Raw genomic sequence first — 22002 nt, forward strand, 5'->3', positions numbered from 1 at the left:
TCCCGCCCCGGGACAAGCCTAGCACTTGAACCCCCACGTTCTTGTGCTTGCGGCTCCATGATTGCTGGGAAAGATGTCCACCCTCTATGCATCAATTGTTTGGCTAATGAACATGCTCAGAAGGCTCTCGAGTCCTGTGATCACTGCAGACTGCTATCCCTCCTAGGTCGGCCAACCTAGGGCGCAGCCCTGGCAGCTGAGGATGGTGTCCAGGGCCAACGACTCTCTGCCTTACCCTCTCTCTTCGGGTTTAATGGTCGCTACTCCTTCCCCTCTCAGAGTTTTGCAGCAGTGGCAAGGCAGAGCTGCATTAAGACAAAACCCTATTATCTGTGCAGCAGCTCACTTTTGTGACCCTACTCACATGAAAAAATGGAGGACACACTTCCCCCGCCCCCCTGAGGCTCTCTCCCCCCCGCCACCTTCTGAGGTTTTCAGCCAGGGACAGAAGTCAGCGTGTCAGCTTTCCCTCCAGCATCACGACACACGGAGCAGGACAGAAATCTGTCTCACCATCCACTGTGGCACTGTTTTCCCCGTGCCTATGACCTTTTGCCTCTGACTGATATGGCGCAAGCTATCACAGTCAAGCCAGTTATGGTATGCTGTGCTCCGCCAAAGGATGCCCGCTACTTTGTACAAGACAGGGAAACCCTAACCATTCTGCTGCCCCATTTTATGATTGGACAGAATTCCAGTGTTCACTTGAAAACCCCCTCAGCCCTTTTTAGTACTCTGAGCAGTGATGTAAAGTACTTAAGTAAAAAATAATTTAAAGTACTACTTAGGTAGTCTTTTGGGGTATCTGTATTTTACTTTACTATATATATTTTTGACTACTTTTACTTTTACTTCACTGCATTCCTAAAGAAAAAATGTACTTTTTACTCCATACATTTTCCTTGACACCCACATTTTGAATGCTTAGCAGGAAAGGAAAATCGTCCATTTCACACACTTATCAATTGAACATCCCTGGTCATCTCTACTGCCTCTGATCTGGCAGACTCACTATCCCCCAAAAATGTAAAATAATAATAATCGTGCAGTCTGGTTTGCTTAATATAAGGAATTTGAAATTATTTATACTTTTACTTTTGATACTTAAGTATATTTTAGCAATTACATTTACTTTTGATACCTACAGTATATTTAAAGCCAAATACTTTTAGACTTTTACTCAAGTAGTATTTTACTGGGTGACTTTCACTTTTACTTTAGTCATTTTCTGTTAATTAAGGTATCTTTGCTTTTAATCAAGTATGACAATTGGGTACTTTTTCCACCACGGATTCTGAGGGGCGTTTTTTCCTCTGCTTGGCAAAGACTACTTGGCTCTGTTATGAAGAACACTCTCCATTGAGCTAGAGATCAGTCAGTGTAGTAATTCCTTACTTTACTGTCTGGATGAAAAGGGTACTCCCGAGGCCACAAAGCTTCGGCTTTCCTCGTCCTTTTTTTTACTGCGATTGGTTCACGGAACCGGGCCACTGCTTGCTCTGCCTCCCCATCTTAGGGGAGTGAGTAGCTGGCTAACAACTCTTGACCACCCATGGAGCAGGGCCAAGACATACCAGTTTTGTAGCTGTCCTACTGCCCAGTATAAGGAATACTGCGCTGCCGGTGTTTCCTTCTTCCTCTGGCTATATTACCTGACATCTTCCTTCATGGTGCTGGCTGCTCTGTTCTGAGAGAGAGAGCTTCCCGCATCTATCCAGACTAGGGTTACAAAGGTTCAGAAACTTTCCAGGAAAGTTTCCATGGGAAGTTAAGCCCTGGAATTTGGGGAATTTTGCTTAAATTCATCAAAAAAGTTAGCTTATAAGAGTGAACCTTTTTTTTGTGGGATACATATAATGCAATTCTAGGTATTGTAGCATATTTTGGTTAAACTATCCCCAATTCAATGGAATTGCAACCCTCTACATGCACAGTGCATTCTTCCATCACATGTGCAGTGCACTCTTCCATCACTCTTCCATCACAGCTGATTCTCAAGATCTTGCACACTAAGGAGATGCTATTTAGCCCACACAACTACACTGTCTGAGCCAAGGACTACATGCTTTCTGGTAAGTTTTGATTACAGTACTGGGTGGGGTGAATATATTTTATATGACATACATGATTTTTTGTTTACTAGTAAATAGCAGCCTACAGCAAAGTGTGTTTAAATAATTGTAACTTGTTAACAATTTCTGCTAGTTAGTTTTTGCTACCATGTGGGTTTTAGCTTTCTTGAGCCTGCAAACTGAGGAGTGTTAATTCACCTGTTTCCGTTTAATCTAACTGCTTAACTATTTATCTGTACGTGGAATTGCATTTGTTGTTTTTTTGACTCATTTTGTTCTAGTCTTTACAGGAAAATGCCACGGGCGCTATCTGATGTGTGGAGACATTTCACGGCAGCTAATGTAGAAGGAAAAGCTGTGTACATTTGCAAATACTGTGCCAAATCATATGTGAAGAATGCAACAAAGATGCAGAATCATCTGGCCAAGTGCATAATGTTCCCTCAGCGCTCACAACAAGCAACCTCTGACAAAAGTCCCTCTACTTCTATTTGAGGTGAAAGTGATGAATGAGATACCTTATCGATAGCAACAGCTCATGGTCCCCCTGAAATCCGATTTTTTTTTACTCAATGGAGGAACGCAGTCAGAGAAATGCTGATGAATGTCTTGCTCTAGCTGTGTATGCAACTGGTTCACCTCTGATGCTCACAGGCAATGTGTATTGGAAGAGATTTCTGAATGTTCTTCGCCCAGCATACACCCCTCCAACCAGACATGCTTTATCTACTAATTTGCTGGATGCAGAGTTCAACAGAGTTCAACAGAGTTTAAGTGAAGGTCAAGCAAATCGTAGAGAAAGCAGACTGTATTGCAATCATCCCTGATGGGTGGTCGAATGTTCGTGGGCAAGGAATAATTAACTACATCATCTCCACCCCTCAACCAGTATTCTACAAGAGCACAGACACAAGGGACAACAGACACACCGGTCTCTACATTGCAGATGAGCTGAAGGCAGTCATCAATGACCTTGGACCATAGAAGGTATTTGCACTGGTGACAGACAATGCTGCAAACATGAAGGCTGCTTGGTCTAAAATGGAGGAGTCCATTGAATCTGCTCCTAACGGTTATCATGGCACTGAAAACAATGGATACACTCCACAAGAGAGCCATGGAAATGGTTAGGTATGTGGAGGGTCATCAAGTTATAGCAGCAATCTACCTTACCAAGCAAAGTGAGAAGAATAAGAGCACCACATTGAAGCTGCCCAGCAACACCCGTTGGGGTGTTGTTGTCATCGTGTTTGACAGTCTCCTGGAGGGGAAGGAGTCTCCAAGAAATGGCCATATCACAGTCTGCCGATATGGACAACCCAATCAAGAGGATCCTCCTGGATGATGTATTTTGGGAGAGAGTGGTAAGCAGCCTGAAACTCCTGAAACCAATAGCAGTAGCKATTGCACGGATTGAGGGAGACAATGCCATCCTGTCTGAAATACATCAAAAAGTGTGAGACTTCTGCCTGAAGCCCATACACACCGCAGCGTACATGTTGGACCCCAAGTATGCTGGCAAGAGCATCCTGTCTGGTGCAGAGATCAACAAGGCCTATGGTGTCATCACTTCCGTGTCTCACCACCTTGGCCTGGATGAGGGCAAGGTTCTTGGCATTCTAGCGAAGTACACTTCCAAGCAAGGGCTTTGGGATGGAGATGCAATATGGCAGTCGTGCCAACATCAGCCATCTGGTGGAAGGTACTTTGTGGATCTGAGGCTCTTTCCCCTGTTGCCGCCATCATCTTCCAAATCCCATCAACATCAGCCACCTCAGAGCGCAACTGGTCCTTGTTTGGGAACACACACACCAAAGCACGCAACAGGCTGACCAATACATGGGTTGAAGAATTGGTGGCCATCTGGACAAATTTGAGGCTTTTTGAGCCTGACAACAAGCCATCCTCAACAAGGTTGGAAAGTGACAGTGAAGATGAGGGCTCAGAGTCTGATGTTCAAGAGGTGGACATTGAGGAGGTCCAGGGAGAAGACATGGAAGCCTGAGAGGAAGAGAACCTAAGTTTTAGTTTCTAGACTATCATTTTACAGATGTATGTTGAACACATTTTTGGGAGATGCGATGGATTATTGGGGATCATTCAATATTCCCTTTTGTTGTTCAGTGAAATCAACCCATGTGAAGAGTCAACTCATTTAATTAAAGTCTCCATATGATATGGTAAATATATCCAATGCAAAAAAACATCTACATTTAAATGGTATTAATATTAATTTGCATATATTTCTGTTAATTCACATATATTCTTGTTAATTCCCATATATTCCCGTTAATTCCCACGGAAAGTTTCCACCTCAGGATATTCCCCAAAATGTGCAACCCTAATCCAGACTGATTTACTGCAGCCTGGTATAAGTGACGACCCTATAGGTGAAAAAAATGCACCCCATGATAAAATGTGTAAAATTGCAGGAAATAAGCTTTAACCTGAATAATTCTCTCCATCAACAAGAGGGGTGTGAACAGTTTGTGTCATGAACAGTGCTTGTGCCCTTAGAAATAGACGTGGAGCCTCCCGAGTGGCGCAGTGGTCTAAGGCACTGCATCTGGGTTCGAGTCCAGGCTCTGTCGCAGCCGGCCGTGACCGGGAGGCCCATGGGGCGGCGCACAATTGGCCCAGCGTCGTCCAGGTTAGGGAGGGTTTGGCCGGCAGGGATATCCTTGTCTCATCGCGCACTAGCGACTCCTGTTGCTGGCCGGGCGCAGTGCACGCTGACACGGTAGCCAGGTGTACGGTGTTTCCTCCGACACATTGGTGCGGCTGGCTTCCGGTTTGGATGGGCATTGTGTCAAGAAGCAGTGTGGCTTGGTTGGGTTGTGTTTCGGAGGACGCATGGCTCTCGACCTTCGCTTCTCCCGAGTCCATACGGGAGTTGCAGTGATGAGACATGACTGTAACTACTACCAATTGGATACCACGAAATTGGGGAGAAAAAAGGGGTGACTTTTTAAAATATATATAAGAAATTGACGTGACGCGTGCACGCACACGCAGGTGGMTGTGGGATGTTCCCCAATGCTGGGGGGGCCCCGAGTGAAAAGGTTTGGGAACCCCTGCCCGAGTGAACTCGGATGCTTTAGTTTTCTGGGCATAGCCAATGAGAGAGAACGAAAAAAGGAAAGAGACAGGCCCGCAACTCTTGGAAAAGAGTGCCAGCCCATTTTGTACGCTCTCTGTTTTACAGTTGTTGCGTTTTTGTCATGGAGAAGTTGTGTGACTAGACAGATTGTTCCTCCCTACACTCTGTTTTCCATGGTCCTATGTGCTTTGCAGGACTTTTTCCCCCATTGTTGCACCTTGGAGCCTATGGCTTTTCACGTATTGCCTTCCCTAGAAGGGCGCCCTAGTTGTCGTCCAGTAGGTGCAGTTCGCATCAACTTTGATTGTAGGAGTGCTCGGGCAATGGTGTCATGCTCTTCGCTCATTGGGCAAAGAGGGTGGGCTGTTCTCTTTTCAATGATATCCTGCCGGATCATGGGGACCATAATATTGATTTATAAGGGCGAGGGTGAAAGCCTTCGAAGGGGCCTGGAAGGGCTCGCTAGTACAGAGAGCATCCTCTGGTTTTTGGGGCATTTCTCATTCAACTGAGATTGTATGCATCCTGTATTGGGCTTCCCCTTACTTTGTTATGAGGTTTTTCCCCGTTGGGTTGTCTCTGCACCTTTTCGGCACCTCCAAGATGCTGATGTTGTGACTACTCTGGTATCGGAGAGCATGTTTTGTGATACGGGAATTGGCCATATACCCACATGTGAGATATCAAAACTAATAATTGAAAGAGAACTTAAGGTTACTTGCGTAACCCCGGTTCTCTGATATTGTGAGTGAGGTATCTCACCACATTCCTCTGCTCGCATGAGCGTGAGGAAGAGAAACATGCTTGAGAATAACCAGAGGGCGGGAAAGTGGCTCCTTTAATGGAAGTGAGGGTCTCCCCTCATTCTCCACTCTACCTGTCTGTCTCCAACAGACGCTTTTGATAGGTACTTCCAAGAGAGTAGGCGGTCCTAGCGAACCTCCATGTGAGATATCTCACTCGGGGTTACGGGGTTACGAAAGGAACCTTAAGTTTTGTTTTTAAATGAAGAAGGTTGATTCTCTCCACCCTGTTTATATATCTATAAACAACAGCATCGGAGAGAAATTGTGCCCTGACTCTTTGGGACAAGAAATCTTTCTGACTGCTCCCTGATAAATAAAATATCTACATTAGAAGTGCAGACATATAGAAATGACAGCATCTCCATGGGCATTTTCAAGGTTGTGTGAATTTAGTAAATCTACGCTGGTTTGAATAACATCAAGAAAGCAGAAGGAGCGGAGGAAAAAACTTGAGCTTTGATGTATAGGATTGAGATGTGATGAGGTCTGTTCAAAGTGAGTACAAAGTAGTGTTAAGCTGCAAAAAGTAAATGCAGCTTTAGTCAAGGTTGGGAAGCTGAAGTAACAGGAGATGATGAAGGAATGTCCTGTCTCACCCAAAACGAAGGGTAGAAGATGAAACGCTGTCTGGCATTAAAAATAGATGCTTCGTTGTAAAGGTGTCTGAGTTTTAAAAAACGTTGTTTTTTTTACTCTGAAATCTTGAAACTTAGTCATAGAGTTGTAGAAAATATTTAATTTGTCTTGTGTTTGATTAATCAGGTGATTGTGTAAGCTGGGTCATTATCTATTGCAAAAGCCTACCATGTTATATCACCATCTATGGTATTATGAATAATAAATAGTAACAATCATGTGGCTTTGAACATGAAAAGAAAACAACATGAAATTGGCAATGCTACAGTCTTCTGCTTCAAAAAGTGGATCTAAGTTTGAGTCATTGATCTGCTCATGCCATATTGGCATAGTTAGCTCTGAGAGCTTGGTTTTCCTCGAGTCCCATAGAGGGGAAGACAACCCCATTGACATGACTGTGGGAATATTTGCTTTTCACCTCGTCTTTTACAGCTTTTATGATTTGTATGCCTTTATGATTTGTTGTGAGGTTTGTTACCTCATTGTGTTTTGTTCCAGTGCAATCTGAATGCATCTCAGTGTCCATTGGGGATGTTACCACACTGTGTATCAGTGCGGGAGTGTTGTTGCTGTGCTGTTTCTCAGTGATTTGTCTCTGTTGCAGGTCCAGTGCTCAAGCTGCAGCAGCGAACCCCTCGCCGGCGGGGCCAGCAGCCCAAACTGCTGAACAGCCCTGAAGACAGTCTCTATTACAACCAGCTAAATGTGAGTTCAAAGTGGCGATAAAGTCCTTTGTCTGACTTTGGTTCCAGATGATAATACAATTAAATCTACCTGTGCCAGACCCTCGAGCCCCACCCCCACGCTTCTCTGCCTCTTGTCTTGAACATGTGCTTATGTTCTTTATCTGTTGCTTTCATGTCAGGATGTCTGCCTTCACGGTGAATAATTGATGTGGTTTATCAAAGCTGAGCAAGATGCATGCTTCATCAGGCTCACTTGAGCCCTTTGATCCCAAAAAATTATGCTTCTGATATTATCAGCATCTGCTCGCATTCAACACAAAATCACTTTGAATTAAAAATGAATGACTCTCTGCTCATCTTTCTGACTGTGCTCTTGGCCCTTTCCACAGAGAACTCTGGATTACCAGGGGAGCAAGAGGAAGCCGAGAAAACTTGGGTAAATAACTGCTTTCCTACTTACAGCAACTCTAAACAGAGCAGGCCCTTTGTGGAATAGAAGAATCCAGAAATGGATTTTGTTTTCCTATCATGTAAATGGAGTGCTGAAAATAACAGAGCTTTTTACAAGCTCCTTTGTGTCGTTAGAGAGGGCTACATATTAAGGCTTTGTCAGCATGCTAATTTTAATTGCTGATGGTCTGACTTGTATTTGTAAATGAAAGCCTGGTTTATAGTCTACCAGGTTAACTCCTCACTGCCTTATCTTTGTTAGATATCATTGCTCTTATTTAAGTGAAATGTTATGCTTTTTCTGGTCAGAGGCATCTTAGAAGAGCAGTCTATTTTCCCTCATACCCTCCCTGTCTTGAACATCACAGCCAAATCAAAGTACTGGATGGAGAGGATGAGTACTACAAATTACTGTCAACGGTGGAATCAATCCCTGAGGAAGACTATTTGACCGGGCCCCCTCCCACCCTGTCAAGAGGGCCACTCGTCAGTCAGAGCTGAGTCTTACAACCCCTGTCAACCGGTACGAGATAAAGAGCACTAGCCAGACACATACTGAAATAACATTTCCTCCATATGCACCATGTATAACAAGGGCCAGTGATGTACAAGAGACCAGAGTAAATGTCTATTAGTTTAAAATAATGACAAATGATGCTCCCCTTGTATGTGTGTATTTGGATGAACGCAAACTCCACAGTTAAGATTGTTGAATATAGTTCTGCTACCATGTTTTCATTAGCAGTTCCTTGTACATTGCCACCTCCCCCACACACCTCTCAATTTAGGCAGATAGGCTCCAGTAATGTAGGGATTAGTTATGGTGTCGTTCAATCGTCTTCAGGCTTGTTTTTCTATCTGGTTCACACAAGAGACTCATCTTAGGAAAAATATTTGTCTTTCAAAATCCTGACAAATGGTACATGAAAATGACACTGCTGTTTAGTGGCAGAGAAAAATATATATTGAATCATGTTTTTTTTCTATAAAGTTTCATTGTCACTGAACGTTAACAATAGACCAAGACTCCATTAACACCAAGCTCAAATTAGAGCTCAGATGGAAATCTGGCATGGAACCAGACTCTGAGAACAAGACAGATGCCCATCATCCTCAGTCAGTGCAGTGTTCATAAAGTTGTAATAATTTAATGGTCACTGAATCAATTCTCTGTTCACTGTTGTATAATAAAGTACGTGTTACAATTCAAGTCTCCTTGCTGAAATGCTGCATTGAGAGCATAGAGATATCACGTGAAAAGTCAATGTTATACTTTGACCATTTTGCAGTTAATTCTTCAATAATGGTTGCAACATATGATTATCATTATACCAAGGAGTGAGTGGTATATGCTGTGTACTAGAACCTCTAAAACATTTCCTGTCTAAAAGCAGACAGAGAGCTAGTCGTAACTCTGAATTTCACCCAAAGTATAGAGATTTCCTTTTAAGATGTGTCGGAAATGCAGGGCTGGCAAGTTGATCTGTAGTGCTTTTTTCCCCCCTGATTTGCATATCATTTACTGCATCTCCTTTTGTTGACACCCCAGGGCTCAAGCTGAGATTTTGATCTTAATAGGAAGAGTAGGGTGGTATGACTGAAGATCCCTTGTACTCAGCGGGGAAAACATTAGAGCTCTGTCTAGATAGCAGGACCAGCCACAGACAGTACAGGGTTTACTCTGGTTTCAGAAGCTTTAGGTGGCCATCGGAGAGGAAGACTACATACCGTAAGGGTCAGAACTAAGTCGAGCTGCATTCAGGTTTTGTGGGATTACCAAACGTTTAACAGTTAGCTTACACGTTGTGTCTTTCTTTCACATTGTGAGACATACTATTCTTATATGTACTAATAATGTTATTCATGCCTGCGTAAATAGTGAATTGAAAGATTATTGGCTATTAATAAGTCAGAATCCAGTCTTGATTAGTGGCAGCTATAGAAACGAGTTTACTCTTGTCGGACCAAATTTCAAGTACCAATAAGATCTGCTTAGTTCCTCTAATGGTCAAAGATAAAAACATACTTTTTGATTCAATTTGTAAATCTCTTCTACCAGAGAATGAGAGAGATTGAAACTTTGGCTGAATAAAGTATGTCAAAGTAAGGGAATGTACAACAGTGTACTAAGTCTGAGACTCAATCTCAGAATTTTACCACAAATACTGACATTAAATGAATAGTTGATATTATTTATTTAACAAAAAATGTTTTATTATTTAAGACATATTGGTACATTGTATTACAGTATTTTTGTCACGTCCTGATCTGTTTCACCTGTTCCTGTGATTGTCTCCACCCCCTAAGGTGTCACTTATTTTCCCCAGTGTATTTATCCCTGTGTTTCCTGTCTCTCTGTGCCAGTTCGTCTTGTATGTTTAGTCAAGTCAACCAGCGTGTACTTCCTGTACTCCTTTTGCTATTCTCCTTTTTCTAGTCCTCCCGGTTTTGACCCTTGCCTGTTTCTGGAGTCTGTAKCCGCCTGCCTGACCATTCTGCCTGCCTTGACCACGAGCCTGTCTGCCACTCTGTACCTCCTGGACTCTGATCTGGTTTTGACCTTTTTGCCTGTCCACGACCATTCTCTTGCCTACCCCTTTGGATTATTAAACATTGTAAGACTCCAACCATCTGCCTCCTGTGTCTGCATTTGAGTCTCGCCTTGTGCCTTGATAGTATGAACTGGCCATGACAGACCCAGCAGACTTGGACCAGCTCCGCCACGTTGTCTCCCTGCAGGGAGCCACCATTAGGAGACATGAAGAGTTGGTACAGGGCCTTTTGGATGGCCTCAGGTCCTTGACGGAACGCCACGACCATGGGTTAAAGGCTATTATGGAGCAATTCAGGGAGTTAGCTCAGAGGCTGCCTGCCTCCTCTGAAAAACTCCAATCACCCAGTAATTTTTACCCTATCTGTGGTGAGTTTGTACAGCCTATGCCGACTCCCTGTGAACCCCGCTTACCTCCTCCACAGCGATATGCGGGGAATTCTGGTACCTACCAGGTTTTCTTTCTCAGTGCTCGCTTATTTTTTAGCTACAGCCATCTTCGTTTCCTTCAGACAGATTGAAGATAGCGTATATTATTACGCTAATGTCGGGAAGGGCGCTCTCCTGGGCTACGGCAGTTTGGGAGCAACAATCTGCCATTTGTGGTCATCTGGAGGAATTCATGGCAGAAGTGAGAAAGGTATTTGAGTCTCCGGTTTGTCCCGGAAACCGGTTTCCGGGTGAATGGTGGCCAGTAATCTGCTTGACTTATGTCAAAACTCCCATAGTGTGGCAGACTACGCGGTTGATTTTCGCACGTTGGCCGCCGAGAGTGCCTGGAATCTGGAGTCTCTTTTCAATACTTTTTTGCGCAGATTATCTGAGGAGGTAAAGGATGAGCTAGCTGCTCGGGAATTGCCGATGGATCTCGACTCCCTTATCGCCCTTACCATTAAAATTGAGTGAAAGGAGGTCTGGTCTCGGGCACACTCGTGCACCCGCTATGGCGCGTTCACCTCCAAGGAAATTCGGAAGTTTCCGAAGGCAGCTCTTCCGAGAAGATTCGAAGCCACCTGAGCCCCCTCGGGAATCTACGACGGGTGAGTTGGATACTCCTGAGCCTATGCAATTGGGAAGAGCTAGGTTATCAGTTGGGGAACGCTCACGAAGGATGAATTGCTGTCTCTGCTATCCCCACAGAATTCCATGACCATCTGGAAGTGTTCAGTAAGGCACGTGCTACTTCCCTTCCCCCGCACCGTCCTTATGATTGTACCATTGATCTTCTCCCAGGCACTACACCACCTCGGGGTCGATTGTATTCTCTGTCTGGACCAGAGACCAAAGATATGGAGGAGTTCATAGAGGACACTCTGGCCACTGGGGCTGTCCGTCCGTCTGCATCTCCTGCTGGCGCAGGGTTTTTCTTTGTGGAGAAGAAGGACAAGACCCTGCGTCCMTGCATTGACTACCWGGGACTTAATGACATTACTATCAAGAATCGTTACCCCCGACCTCTCCTCGGCGTTTGAACCTCTCCAGGGGGCCACCATATTTTCCAAGTTGGACCTTCGAAATGCCTACCACCTGGTTCAGATACGCAAGGGGATGAGTGGAAGACTGCCTTCAGCACAGCCAGTGGATATTATGAGTACCAGGTCATGCCATTTGGACTCACCAGCGCCCCCGCTGTTTTCCAAGCTTTGGTCAATGATGTGCTTCGGGACATGCTAAACCAGTTTGTGTACCTTGACGACATCCAGTTTTTTTCCCGATCTGCACAAGAACATGTTCTTCATGTCAGGCAGGTCCTTCAGCTCCTCCTGGAGAACCAACTGTTCGTTAAAGCCGAGAAGTGTGAGTTCCACCGCTCTGCAATCACCTTTCTGGAATATGTCATTGCTGAGGGCAATGTTCAGATGGATCCTGGAAAGGTGAAAGCAGTGGTGGATTGGCCTCAACCAACGTCCAGGGTGCAGTTGCAATGGTTTCTTGGGTTTGCAAACTTCTACTGCCGTTTCATTCGGGACTACAGCACACTGGCGGCCCCCCTCTCGGCACTCACCTCTCCCAAGATACCGTTTAAATGTTCTCCAGCTGTCGACAAAGCCTTTGTGGACCTGAAGCATCGGTTCACAACAGCACCCATCCTCATCCATCCGGAGCCCTCGCGCAATTTGTGGTGGAAGTGGATGCTTCGGATGTTGGAGTGGGGGCCATCCTGTCCCAGCAATCTGCCCAGGACCAGAAGCTTCATCCCTGTGCCTTCCTGTCCCATCGTCTCAATCCTGCTGAATGGAACTACGATGTTGGCAACCGAGAACTCCTGGTGGTGAAGATAGCGTTGGAAGAGTGGAGGCACTGGCTGGAAGGAGCAGAACAGCCATTCCTGGTCCTGACCGACCATAAAAACTTGGAATATCTCTGTACAGCCAAGCGCCTCAACTCCAGGCAGGCGTGGTGGGCCCTCCTGTTCACCAGATTTAACTTCACCATCCTCTACCGCCCAGGGTCAAAAATGTGAAGCCTGATGCCCTCTCCCGCCTATACAGTTCCTCTGCCACACCCTCGACCTCTGAAACCATTCTCCCTACCTCATGCCTTGCTGCCACTGCGGATTGGGGTATTGAGAACCTGGTCCGCGAGGCACAACTCTCCCAGCCTGGACCTGAAGGGGACCCGGCTAACCGGCTGTTTGTCCCTAATCCTGTCCGGTCTCGGGTCCTGGAATGGGCTCATTCCTCCAGGCTGACCTGTCATCCAGGGTCCCGTCGTACACTAGTCTTCCTCCGACAACGTTTCTGGTGGCCCACAATGGTTCCTGATGTCTCTGCCTTCGTCGCAGCATGCACAGTGTGTGCTCAGAACAAGACTCCACGGCAAGCTCCTTCTGGCTTCCTTCAGTCACTACCGGTCCCTCATCGTCCCTGGTCTCATATATCTCTGGACTTTGTCACTGGTCTCCCTCCATATGATGGCAACACTGTCAAACCTGACGGTAGTCGATTGGTTCTCCAAGACCGCCCATTTCATCCCTCTCCCCAAACTACCTTCGGCCAAGGAGACGGCCCAGCTTATGGTGCAGCATGTCTTCCGGATCTATGGACTCCCGGTAGACATGGTCTCCGATCGGGGTACTCAGTTCTCATCTCAATTCTGGAAGGCATTCTGCAACCTTATTGGGTCGTCGGCCAGCCTGTCATCCGGATTCCATCCCCAAACTAACGGTCAGTCGGAGCGAGCCAACCAAGACCTGGGGGGGTATTGTCACGCCTTGATCTGTTTCACCTGTTCCTGTGATTGTCTCCACCCCCTCTAAGCGTCGCTTATTTTCCACAGTATATTTATCCTTGTGTTTCCTGTCTCTCTGTGCCAGTTCGTCTTGTATGTTTAGTCAAGTCAACCAGCGTGTTTTTCCCGTACTCCTTTTGCTATTCTCCTTTTTTCTAGTCCTCCCGGTTTTGACCCTTGCCTGTTTCTGGAGTCTGTACCCGCCTGCCTGACCATTCTGCCTGCCTTGACCACGAGCGTATCTGCCACTCTGTACCTCCTGGACTCTGATCTGGTTTTGACCTTTTTGCCTGTCCACAACCATTCTCTTGCCTAACCCTTTGGATTACATTGTAAGACTCCAACCATCTGCATCTGGGTCTCGCCTTGTGCTTTGGTAATTTTACATTTCAACACTGCGCTGAGAGTATTTCATATGGAAATTGCAAGAAAAATACCCCAAGAATCATTGGCTTCAGTATAATGTGGCTTTGGCGATTGTGCAGTTAGTTCAAAAGCACTTCACCTCCGGTTGTGCAGCAGCGGATCCAGCAGTAATTATAATACTAGTTGTGCATTACCCCCTTACTGGGGATATTTTGTTCCTCTGAAGACCGGCTGAAATAGGTCACCACAGCACCCAATAGAGCGTCTTAAAAGTACACTGAATCAATTAAGTGTGATCGTGCTCCCTTGATTATTTTGGCCCTGTTTAACCATGGAGAGGAATTTCAAATAGGCTTACTAGTTTTAATAACAAGGTTGGACTGTGGTAACATATGGTGCTGTAAGTGGGTGTTACTTTCCCTCTTTCTCTCTGCCAAATCAAGTCCCTGGCTGATTGTCTGCCTGAGCATATGAGAGGAGGTGAGCTGTGGATGTAACAAGCTTGGGTACTTGATTATGTGTCATATGGTAAACGATGTTACACCGATTGTTCTTAGCTTAGAATATGCCTGTCAAAGTAGCCGTGGTGGTGTTGGACGGAGAGGTGGACACCAACCAGACTGTGTGTGTGTGTGTGTGTGTGTGTGTGTGTGTGTGTGTGTGTGTGTGTGTGTGTGTGTGTGTGTGTGTGTGTGTGTGTGTGTGTGTGTGTGTGTGTGTGTGTGTGTGTGTGTGTGTGTGTCAGGTAAAGGCTTGAGGTCTGCCACCTGTTTTGTTTATTACCTCTTCATAAAACCCAGCTCCCTTTTGTTTTTCCCTCATTAAATCTGCCTGCATCTGGTGGAACAGAGGATTCCTTTAATGTGGTTAACATTACCACTGATGTTATTCTTGCCATTTTAACTATTTGCTCCAAACACAGGGCTCCTGAGTAGCGCGGTGGTCTAAGACACTGCATCTCAGTGCTAGATGCGTCACTACAGACCCTGTTTCGATTTCGATTCCAGTATCACAACCGGCCGTGATTGGGTGTCCCATAGGGCGGCGCACAATTGTCCCAGCGTCGTCCGGGTTAGGGTTTGGCTGGGGTAGGCCGTCATTGTAAATAACAATTTGTTCTTAACTGACTTGCCTAATTAAATAAAGTTGTTTTTAAACCTACAGCCAGCCTACAAACATTCATATCAACTAAGTCTCATACTACCACCACCTATCTGATATCTCATGCTACAGCCTTTACAAATTATGAAAAGCTTTTATTTTCCACAGCAGGCACATTTACCTTTTTTCCTAATAGTGATGTCTTACTAATAGTGATGTCTTACTTCAAAGAGCAAACACGATTAAGCCAACATTGTCCTGTTTCTATATCCTTTGAGTTCAAAGGGAGAGTTTTTGAATATCAATGTTTCTTCAGCAGTCTTTGCAGACACACTCTGGTTTAATTAAGTTTATGTGCTTTTGATATACAGATGTTTCGCTTTGCATTAAAGAATTTCAACAGGGACCCAAGTAGACATATGGTAATAATTTGAATATGATCATGCATTTCTATCTTAAGTTACAGCTTATGTCAGGGATTTTAATTTGTCATTTTTGTGTGTTTTTTGGTGATATTGTTTTCTTCTACTTTGGTGGGGTGMGGGTGCATTGTGGACTGAACAGGTGCGTTAAAGTCTTACCTTACTCGATGATGCTCTTAGCAAGCTAATGATTGAAGAAATGGGCAGGCATGAATGTCAAACAGATGTCAGATGTGTTGAGGGTTCTGTGCAAAAGAACATTCCCTGAAGAGTGCATTAATAAAGAAACTGGTTGAGCCAGGGAGAGAGAATACAGAGTAAAGAGGGATAGAGGGAAGAAGGAGATAAAAGAGTCTGTTGAGTACGCACATCAAAGGCCTCTTAATGACAAGGGACGCCATTAGAGTTACAGTGGCTTTTGTTTCAGCTTCCTCACACCTGCAATTTGTTGAGGGCATTCTATGCACAGTTGAGATGCTCACATTTGCATGAATAGAAAATGCATGAATAGAAAATGTATGCGTGYTGGGATAGAGAGGACCTTTCCTGGAAAGTTTCCCCCTGTAATTTGGGTAGCTAATGACCGGTTCTCCTCAGAAGACTTTTATTTGAGAAACGTTCCCTCTACATTTGTACCCGTATACAGGTTGAAAATTGCAGATTTTGGCACTGATAAGAGCCTAAATTGGAAAGCAGTGGCTATACAGTAACATGCTATACATGATGTCAGAGCTCAGGGTCTCCGCTTCACAGCTCTGTGTGGGTTTTGACTGACAGCCGCCGTTAACTTGAGAGCCATCCTCCTGCTAATTGTGCAACTTTTGCAAATGTTTTGTTGTCTTAGTTGGGGAAATGCTGTACATTTTGAGGACTATATGTATTTGAAAACATGAGACGTTGAGGATTAGAATAAATACCGCTATGATGTCATATAAGCGATCCAAACACGTCCAAACGTTCACCTCCACATTTCCATATCATAAAACTCATGTAATACAGTGTCAACATGTATGATCATTATGTTTGATGTACAAGATGACATGGCGTTATACCCTGGGTTGTCCTGAACAGAATGAGCCTATGTTTGTTGTAATGTGAAGAACATTTGCAGTGGACCACGCATGTGAATGCCATCATGACTCCATTCTAAGCGCACCAAAAATCTGCTTCTCTGAATTGCCTTGTGAAAGCCTAACAATGTAAAATCATATTTTATCATTTAGCTAGTCATGTTGGCAAATGGAACAAGCTTTCAAATTATGCCCACCTGACCCAAATTGCGGGTTATAAAGGACTGTTTTTGGATTGCTTAAACAACAACAGTAATTGTGTGACGGCGGGGATGCAGGGTTGTGTTCCAAACAAAACAACTACAAGTGTGCTTGTTCTAGTTCCTCAATGCTTGCTCTAGTCTCGGGTGAGGTGTTGTGTCCTCACCTTTAGTCTAATCATTTTCCCATAATCTCCAAACTGTTCCCATTTAATTGCAACCATGGTTATGCATATGATTTTTATATTTCTTTTGTAATTAACATTTCAATTTAGCCCTATCCATATAGGCCAATTCTCACGAGTGTAAGGGGTTTTAAGCTAGCAATGGAATATACAAAACAGCGTAAGGAAACAACATTCATCCTGTATCCTACAAAATGTGTTTACCTAAAAAGTTGTTGTGTTGGAATGGGGCTTGACAAATCAGAGCATGAAATTCTGATTAGCCTCTCTCAGTTTGTGGACTGAACAGGGCACAAGCAGACTTGGCATGGCCAAAGGTGTAACCTGTTTTGTTTTGCCTCGGCACTGCTCGCCCAGATGGTGTGACCAGCTGCCATAGAATAAACGCTTGGCGGGAAACAGTGTGAGAATCACTGCGGCCTTGTTGTAGTTTGGGAGGCAAAATGGGGAAATCTGTCTTTCTGCCACCGCCAAGAGGAATAGGATCATATCACCTGGTGCTTCATGAAATAACCTAATTTTACTGTAGATCACATTCTCATCAGATGCATCCATGACTTGACTGGTTGAAATGTAGGCTTTTATAAGAATAAATGTCAATTTCTTAAGACACAAGATATAGTATAACACATATACAGTACCAGTCAAAGGTTTGGAGAAACATACTCATTCCAGGGTTTTTCTTATTTATTTATTTATTTTCTACATTGTAGAATTATTTTGAAGACAACAAAATGGTGAAATAACACATGTAATCATGTCCAACTCATCCCAAACCATCTCAATTGGATTGAGGTCGGGTGATTGTGGAGGCCAGGTCATCTGATTCAGCACTACATCACTCTCCTTCTTGGTCAAGTAGCCCTTACACAGCCTGGAGGTGTGTTGTGTCATTGTCTTGTTGAAAAACAAATGATAGTCTTACTAAGCACAAATTAGATGGGATGGTGTATCACTGCAGAATGCTGTGGTAGCCATGCTGGTTAAGTGTGCCTTGAATTCTAAATAAATCACAGTGTCACCAGCAAAGCACCCCCACACCATAACACCTCCTCCTCCATGCTTCACGGTGGGAACTACACAAGCGGAGACATCTGTTCACCTACTCTGCGTCTCACAAAGACACGGCGGTTGGATCCAGAAATCTCAAATTTGGACTCATCAGACTAAAGGACAGATTTCCACCGGTCTAATGTCCATCGTTCGTGTTTCTTGGCCCAAGCAAGTCTCTTCTTCTTACTGGTGTCCTTTAGTAGTGGTTTCTTTACAGCAATTTGACCATGAAGGCCTGATTCACGCAGTCTCCTCTGAACAGTTGATGTTGAGATGTGTCTCTTACTTGAACTCTGTGAAGCATTTATTTGCAAATGTAACTCTGGGTCTTCCTTTCCTGTGGCGGTCCTCATGAGAGCCAGTTTCATCATAGCGCTTGATGTTTTTTGCGACTGCACTTGAAGAAACTTTAAAAGTTCTTGAAATGTTCCGTTTTGGCTGACCTTCATGTCTTAAAATGATGATTAACTGTCATTTCTCTTTGCTTATTTGAGCTGTTCTTGCCTTAATATGGACTTGGTCTTTTACCAAATAGGGGTTTATTTTGTATACCACCCCTACCGTGTCACAACACAACTGGCTCAAACGCATTAAGAAGGAAAGAAATTCCACAAATGAACTTTTAACAAGGCACACCTGTTAATTGAAATGCATTCCAGGTGACTACCTCACGAAGCTGGTTGAGAGAATGCCAAGAGTGTGCAAAGCTGTCATCAAGGCAAAGGGTGGAACAAGGCACACCTGTTAATTGAAATGCATTCCAGGTGACTACCTAACGAAGCTGGTTGAGAGAATGCCAAGAGTGTGCAAAGCTGTCATCAAGGCAAAAGGTGGCTACTTTGAAGAATCTCAAATATAAAATGCATGATTCCATATGTGTTATTTCATAGTTTTGATGTCTTCACTAGCATTCTACAATGTAGAAAATCGTAACAATAAAGAAATAACCTTGAATGAGTGGGTGTGTCCAAACTTTTGGCTGGTGTTGTATATAAGTAAGAACATTACACAATGTTTCTACATTGTGAAGTTAGACAAGCTAGTCTTTCTACATGTTGTATTGGCTTGACCACATGTCAATCTGCTCATATCTGAGTAGTGAGAACTTTCACACACAGTAAGTTAGTCTGCAAGATGTGCTCTTGTCCCTGGCTGGCATATCACTCAGCCTAATTGCCTCCTGATATGATATCTCTGTTCCTCATCCTTCCTGGCAGATCAGGCTGTGACCCTGAGAATTATTATGGGAGGGCTGGATTACCACACACAGGGTGGGCTGAGTAGGTGAAATGACCTGTCCCTCCTTCCTTGACCTCGGGCCAGCCTGCACATTGCCATGGCTTTGCTTTTGAAAATGCAGAGATCCTCTGCTGCATAGGTTGGGGGAGAAACAAGAGTTGTATCGCATTGCAGGCAAAATCTTGAATATTAGTGAGACCAAAGTTGGAGCTCTCCTATGTTGGGGGCTGTGAACAATGGCAGCTTTCTGTCAGAGAGCAACTTCAAAGGTCTGCTGAGTGACTGCTCTGAGTTATACTTTGTTGTAGATCACTGAGGAAATTCACAGATGTTTTCTCATAGGAGACGCCATTATAGCGGCTCAAGTATCCAGTAGCCTCGAGCGCCTCTCTTGCTTTCTCCCTCTCAGCCCCCCTCTCTCTGTCTCTCATGTCTCTCGTGTGAGACAGATGTGGAACCTGTTTTCTCTCCAACTGTCCAGAGAATATGAATAGTTAAAAAGGGGTTCATGTTGTGGCATTACCCCCCGAACTCCCTCACAGCTGCAGTTCTAACTGTCAATGTGTTCAATGCTATGAGACCCGGATGCAACTACACTTTCACTTACTCCACATATTTGCAATTTTGGAGGGAATACTTGTTCCTGAAATGTGAAACATGCCCTATGAATAACAGTGAATAGTCAAAAACGTTGTATATAGATGGAATAAGCCATTGTGTCTATAAGCCATTGTGCCTGGAAATGACCCCTCTGTTCTCTGTTGAAAAAGCATTTCAGTGTTTAATTTCCAGGTCTTAATTCTCTGGACTTGAAATCAACTATGTTCAAGTAATACAAAAGGAATGTATGACATATTGTAAACTGGCTTGGTCTCTCTTTCTTTTACAGATTGCCTTCTTTAAACCTGACGTCAACCAAAAAGACCTGTATATTTTGTCAGACTTGAATTGTACTGTATATTGTAGTAATGACCGTGGATGATTTATTTTCCTGTAAGTGGATGTGAAAGCTGTTCTTTTCTTAAGTGATTGTGTGTTTACGTCTCTGCATTTTGACTAGCAATATGAATTGCCCCCAAAAAAGTGACTGTGAAGGCCATGATCAAAAGTCTTCATTGATGTCACTTATCCAAAAACATGAAATTTATATAAAATTGTAAATAGCATGGTTTATCAAACAACTCATTCTAAATAATTTACCTTAAGTCACCTTTAGTGTAATGGCTGGCTTTAATTGCTGTTATTTTTTGTATGTATTCCACTCTATACAGTATAATGTCAAATAGCAGCTTATTGTAAATGTGTAATTCACCCCCAATGTGGAATCAGTTGTAGCCAGTAGTACTTGCAGATTGGCATTTTTTGGTGAACTCGCTGCATACTGATTTTACATGTACATGTTCTCACTATCTTTCTTTGTATCGACATTGTTTTGTACCATTCTAATAAAGTGATTAAAACAAATTAAAGATACAACATTACTCAAATCTTTGCCTTTTGTTTGAACTGTCAGTAGGCCTACCACACAGGCATCTACCCAGGTCACATGTACAGTACAAGATGCATTCATACACTAGTACACTAATAGAATTCATGTAAAAACAATAATGCACTTGCTCTTCCACAAACCATGTTCTAACTTTATATTAGCTAGCAAACACCAGTTCTATGGCCGTCTCTCTTGTAGTTCATATAGTTTAGTGGTGAGATTATTTTTGGAAAATGAAGATTGCTGTGCACTATATTATGCAGCAATAATGTGCGTAGGAAATTACATCCTTATTGACATGTTGTGTAACTTGGTCTTCATTGACCATAGTTGTAAATACGATTCATTTAGGCATCAGGCCTAAACTAATTTCATATATTCAGTGTAGCTTCCCCACTCTTGCAAGCAAGCGGCCTATGGCTTTGCAGAGAAACAGGGTTTCTGCGTGGCCCAACAGGACTCCCCCTTTCCCCCATGACTGTGTGTAGAGCCGTGGGAGAGAACCGGAACATTAATCCCTTCAAAGGAACAGATCTCATTCTAAATCAGCCACTCCAAAGTATTTMAGAGGACAGTGATTGTTTCTGCAGGGAAGCCTGATAATGATCACTGCGTTGATATAGAAGAAAACTTCCATTGCTCTACAGTTGAAGTTGACTAGACTACAACATTTTTACAAATGTTTTTGAAACTATTTTCAGTGTTGTATTTTGTTGTTACTTAATGAGATGGTTTATAATTCTTATTAGAAAATATATTCCTTTATAACAACAAAAACCTTAGTTTGTTTCTTTGTTTTATTTAATCTATTTCCAAACACTTTCTGTCATTCTGAAYGCACTAAGGTCTTATATGCTTATGTTGTTGCAACCTGGTCTCAGAGCATTTCGTGTTATTATATACGTAAATTCGAGACKCTCCATTTAGTATGATATGTTACGGTTCGTATGTTTACATAAGACAGATGATTATAAGGCGAAGGTCTAGCAACCCAAAGGTCGCAAGTTAGAATCTCATCACGGACAACTTTTGCATTTAGCTAATTAGCAACTAGGGGAAAGTTGTGAGTTCGAATCACATCACAGACAATTTTAGCTAATTAGCAACTTTTAAACTACTTACTACTTTTTAACTACTTTGCAACTACTTACCATGTTAACTAACCCAAACCCTAAACTTAACCCTTCACCTAACCCTAACCTTAACCCTTTTAGCTAACCCTAACCTCAACCCTTTAACCTAACTCCTAAACTTAACCCTAACAACTAAAACCTAGCCTAGTTAATATATCGTAACATATCACACGTTTGCAAATTCATAACATATCATACGTTCTGCAAATTCG

At 43.5% G+C, this 22002-nt stretch overlaps 1 protein-coding gene across 5 annotated transcripts in view; it reads left to right on the forward strand.

Moving 5' to 3' along the window:
* Positions 1 to 20649, forward strand: part of myo3b (myosin IIIB) — a 104098-nt gene extending 83449 nt beyond the window's left edge. For all 5 annotated transcript variants that reach the window (XM_024003053.1, XM_024003059.2, XM_024003084.1 and 2 more), the window contains 4 exons: positions 7219 to 7319; positions 7690 to 7736; positions 8119 to 8273; positions 20058 to 20649. In XM_024003053.1, coding sequence (XP_023858821.1) covers positions 7219 to 7319; positions 7690 to 7736; positions 8119 to 8251 — 281 coding nt within the window. In that variant the 3' untranslated portion in view covers positions 8252 to 8273; positions 20058 to 20649. The remainder of the gene's footprint in view (positions 1 to 7218; positions 7320 to 7689; positions 7737 to 8118; positions 8274 to 20057) is intronic.
* The last annotated feature ends 1353 nt before the right edge of the window (positions 20650 to 22002 follow it).

The sequence above is a fragment of the Salvelinus sp. IW2-2015 genome, linkage group LG2, assembly GCF_002910315.2.
Source record: "Salvelinus sp. IW2-2015 linkage group LG2, ASM291031v2, whole genome shotgun sequence".
Classification (NCBI taxonomy): domain Eukaryota; kingdom Metazoa; phylum Chordata; class Actinopteri; order Salmoniformes; family Salmonidae; genus Salvelinus; species Salvelinus sp. IW2-2015.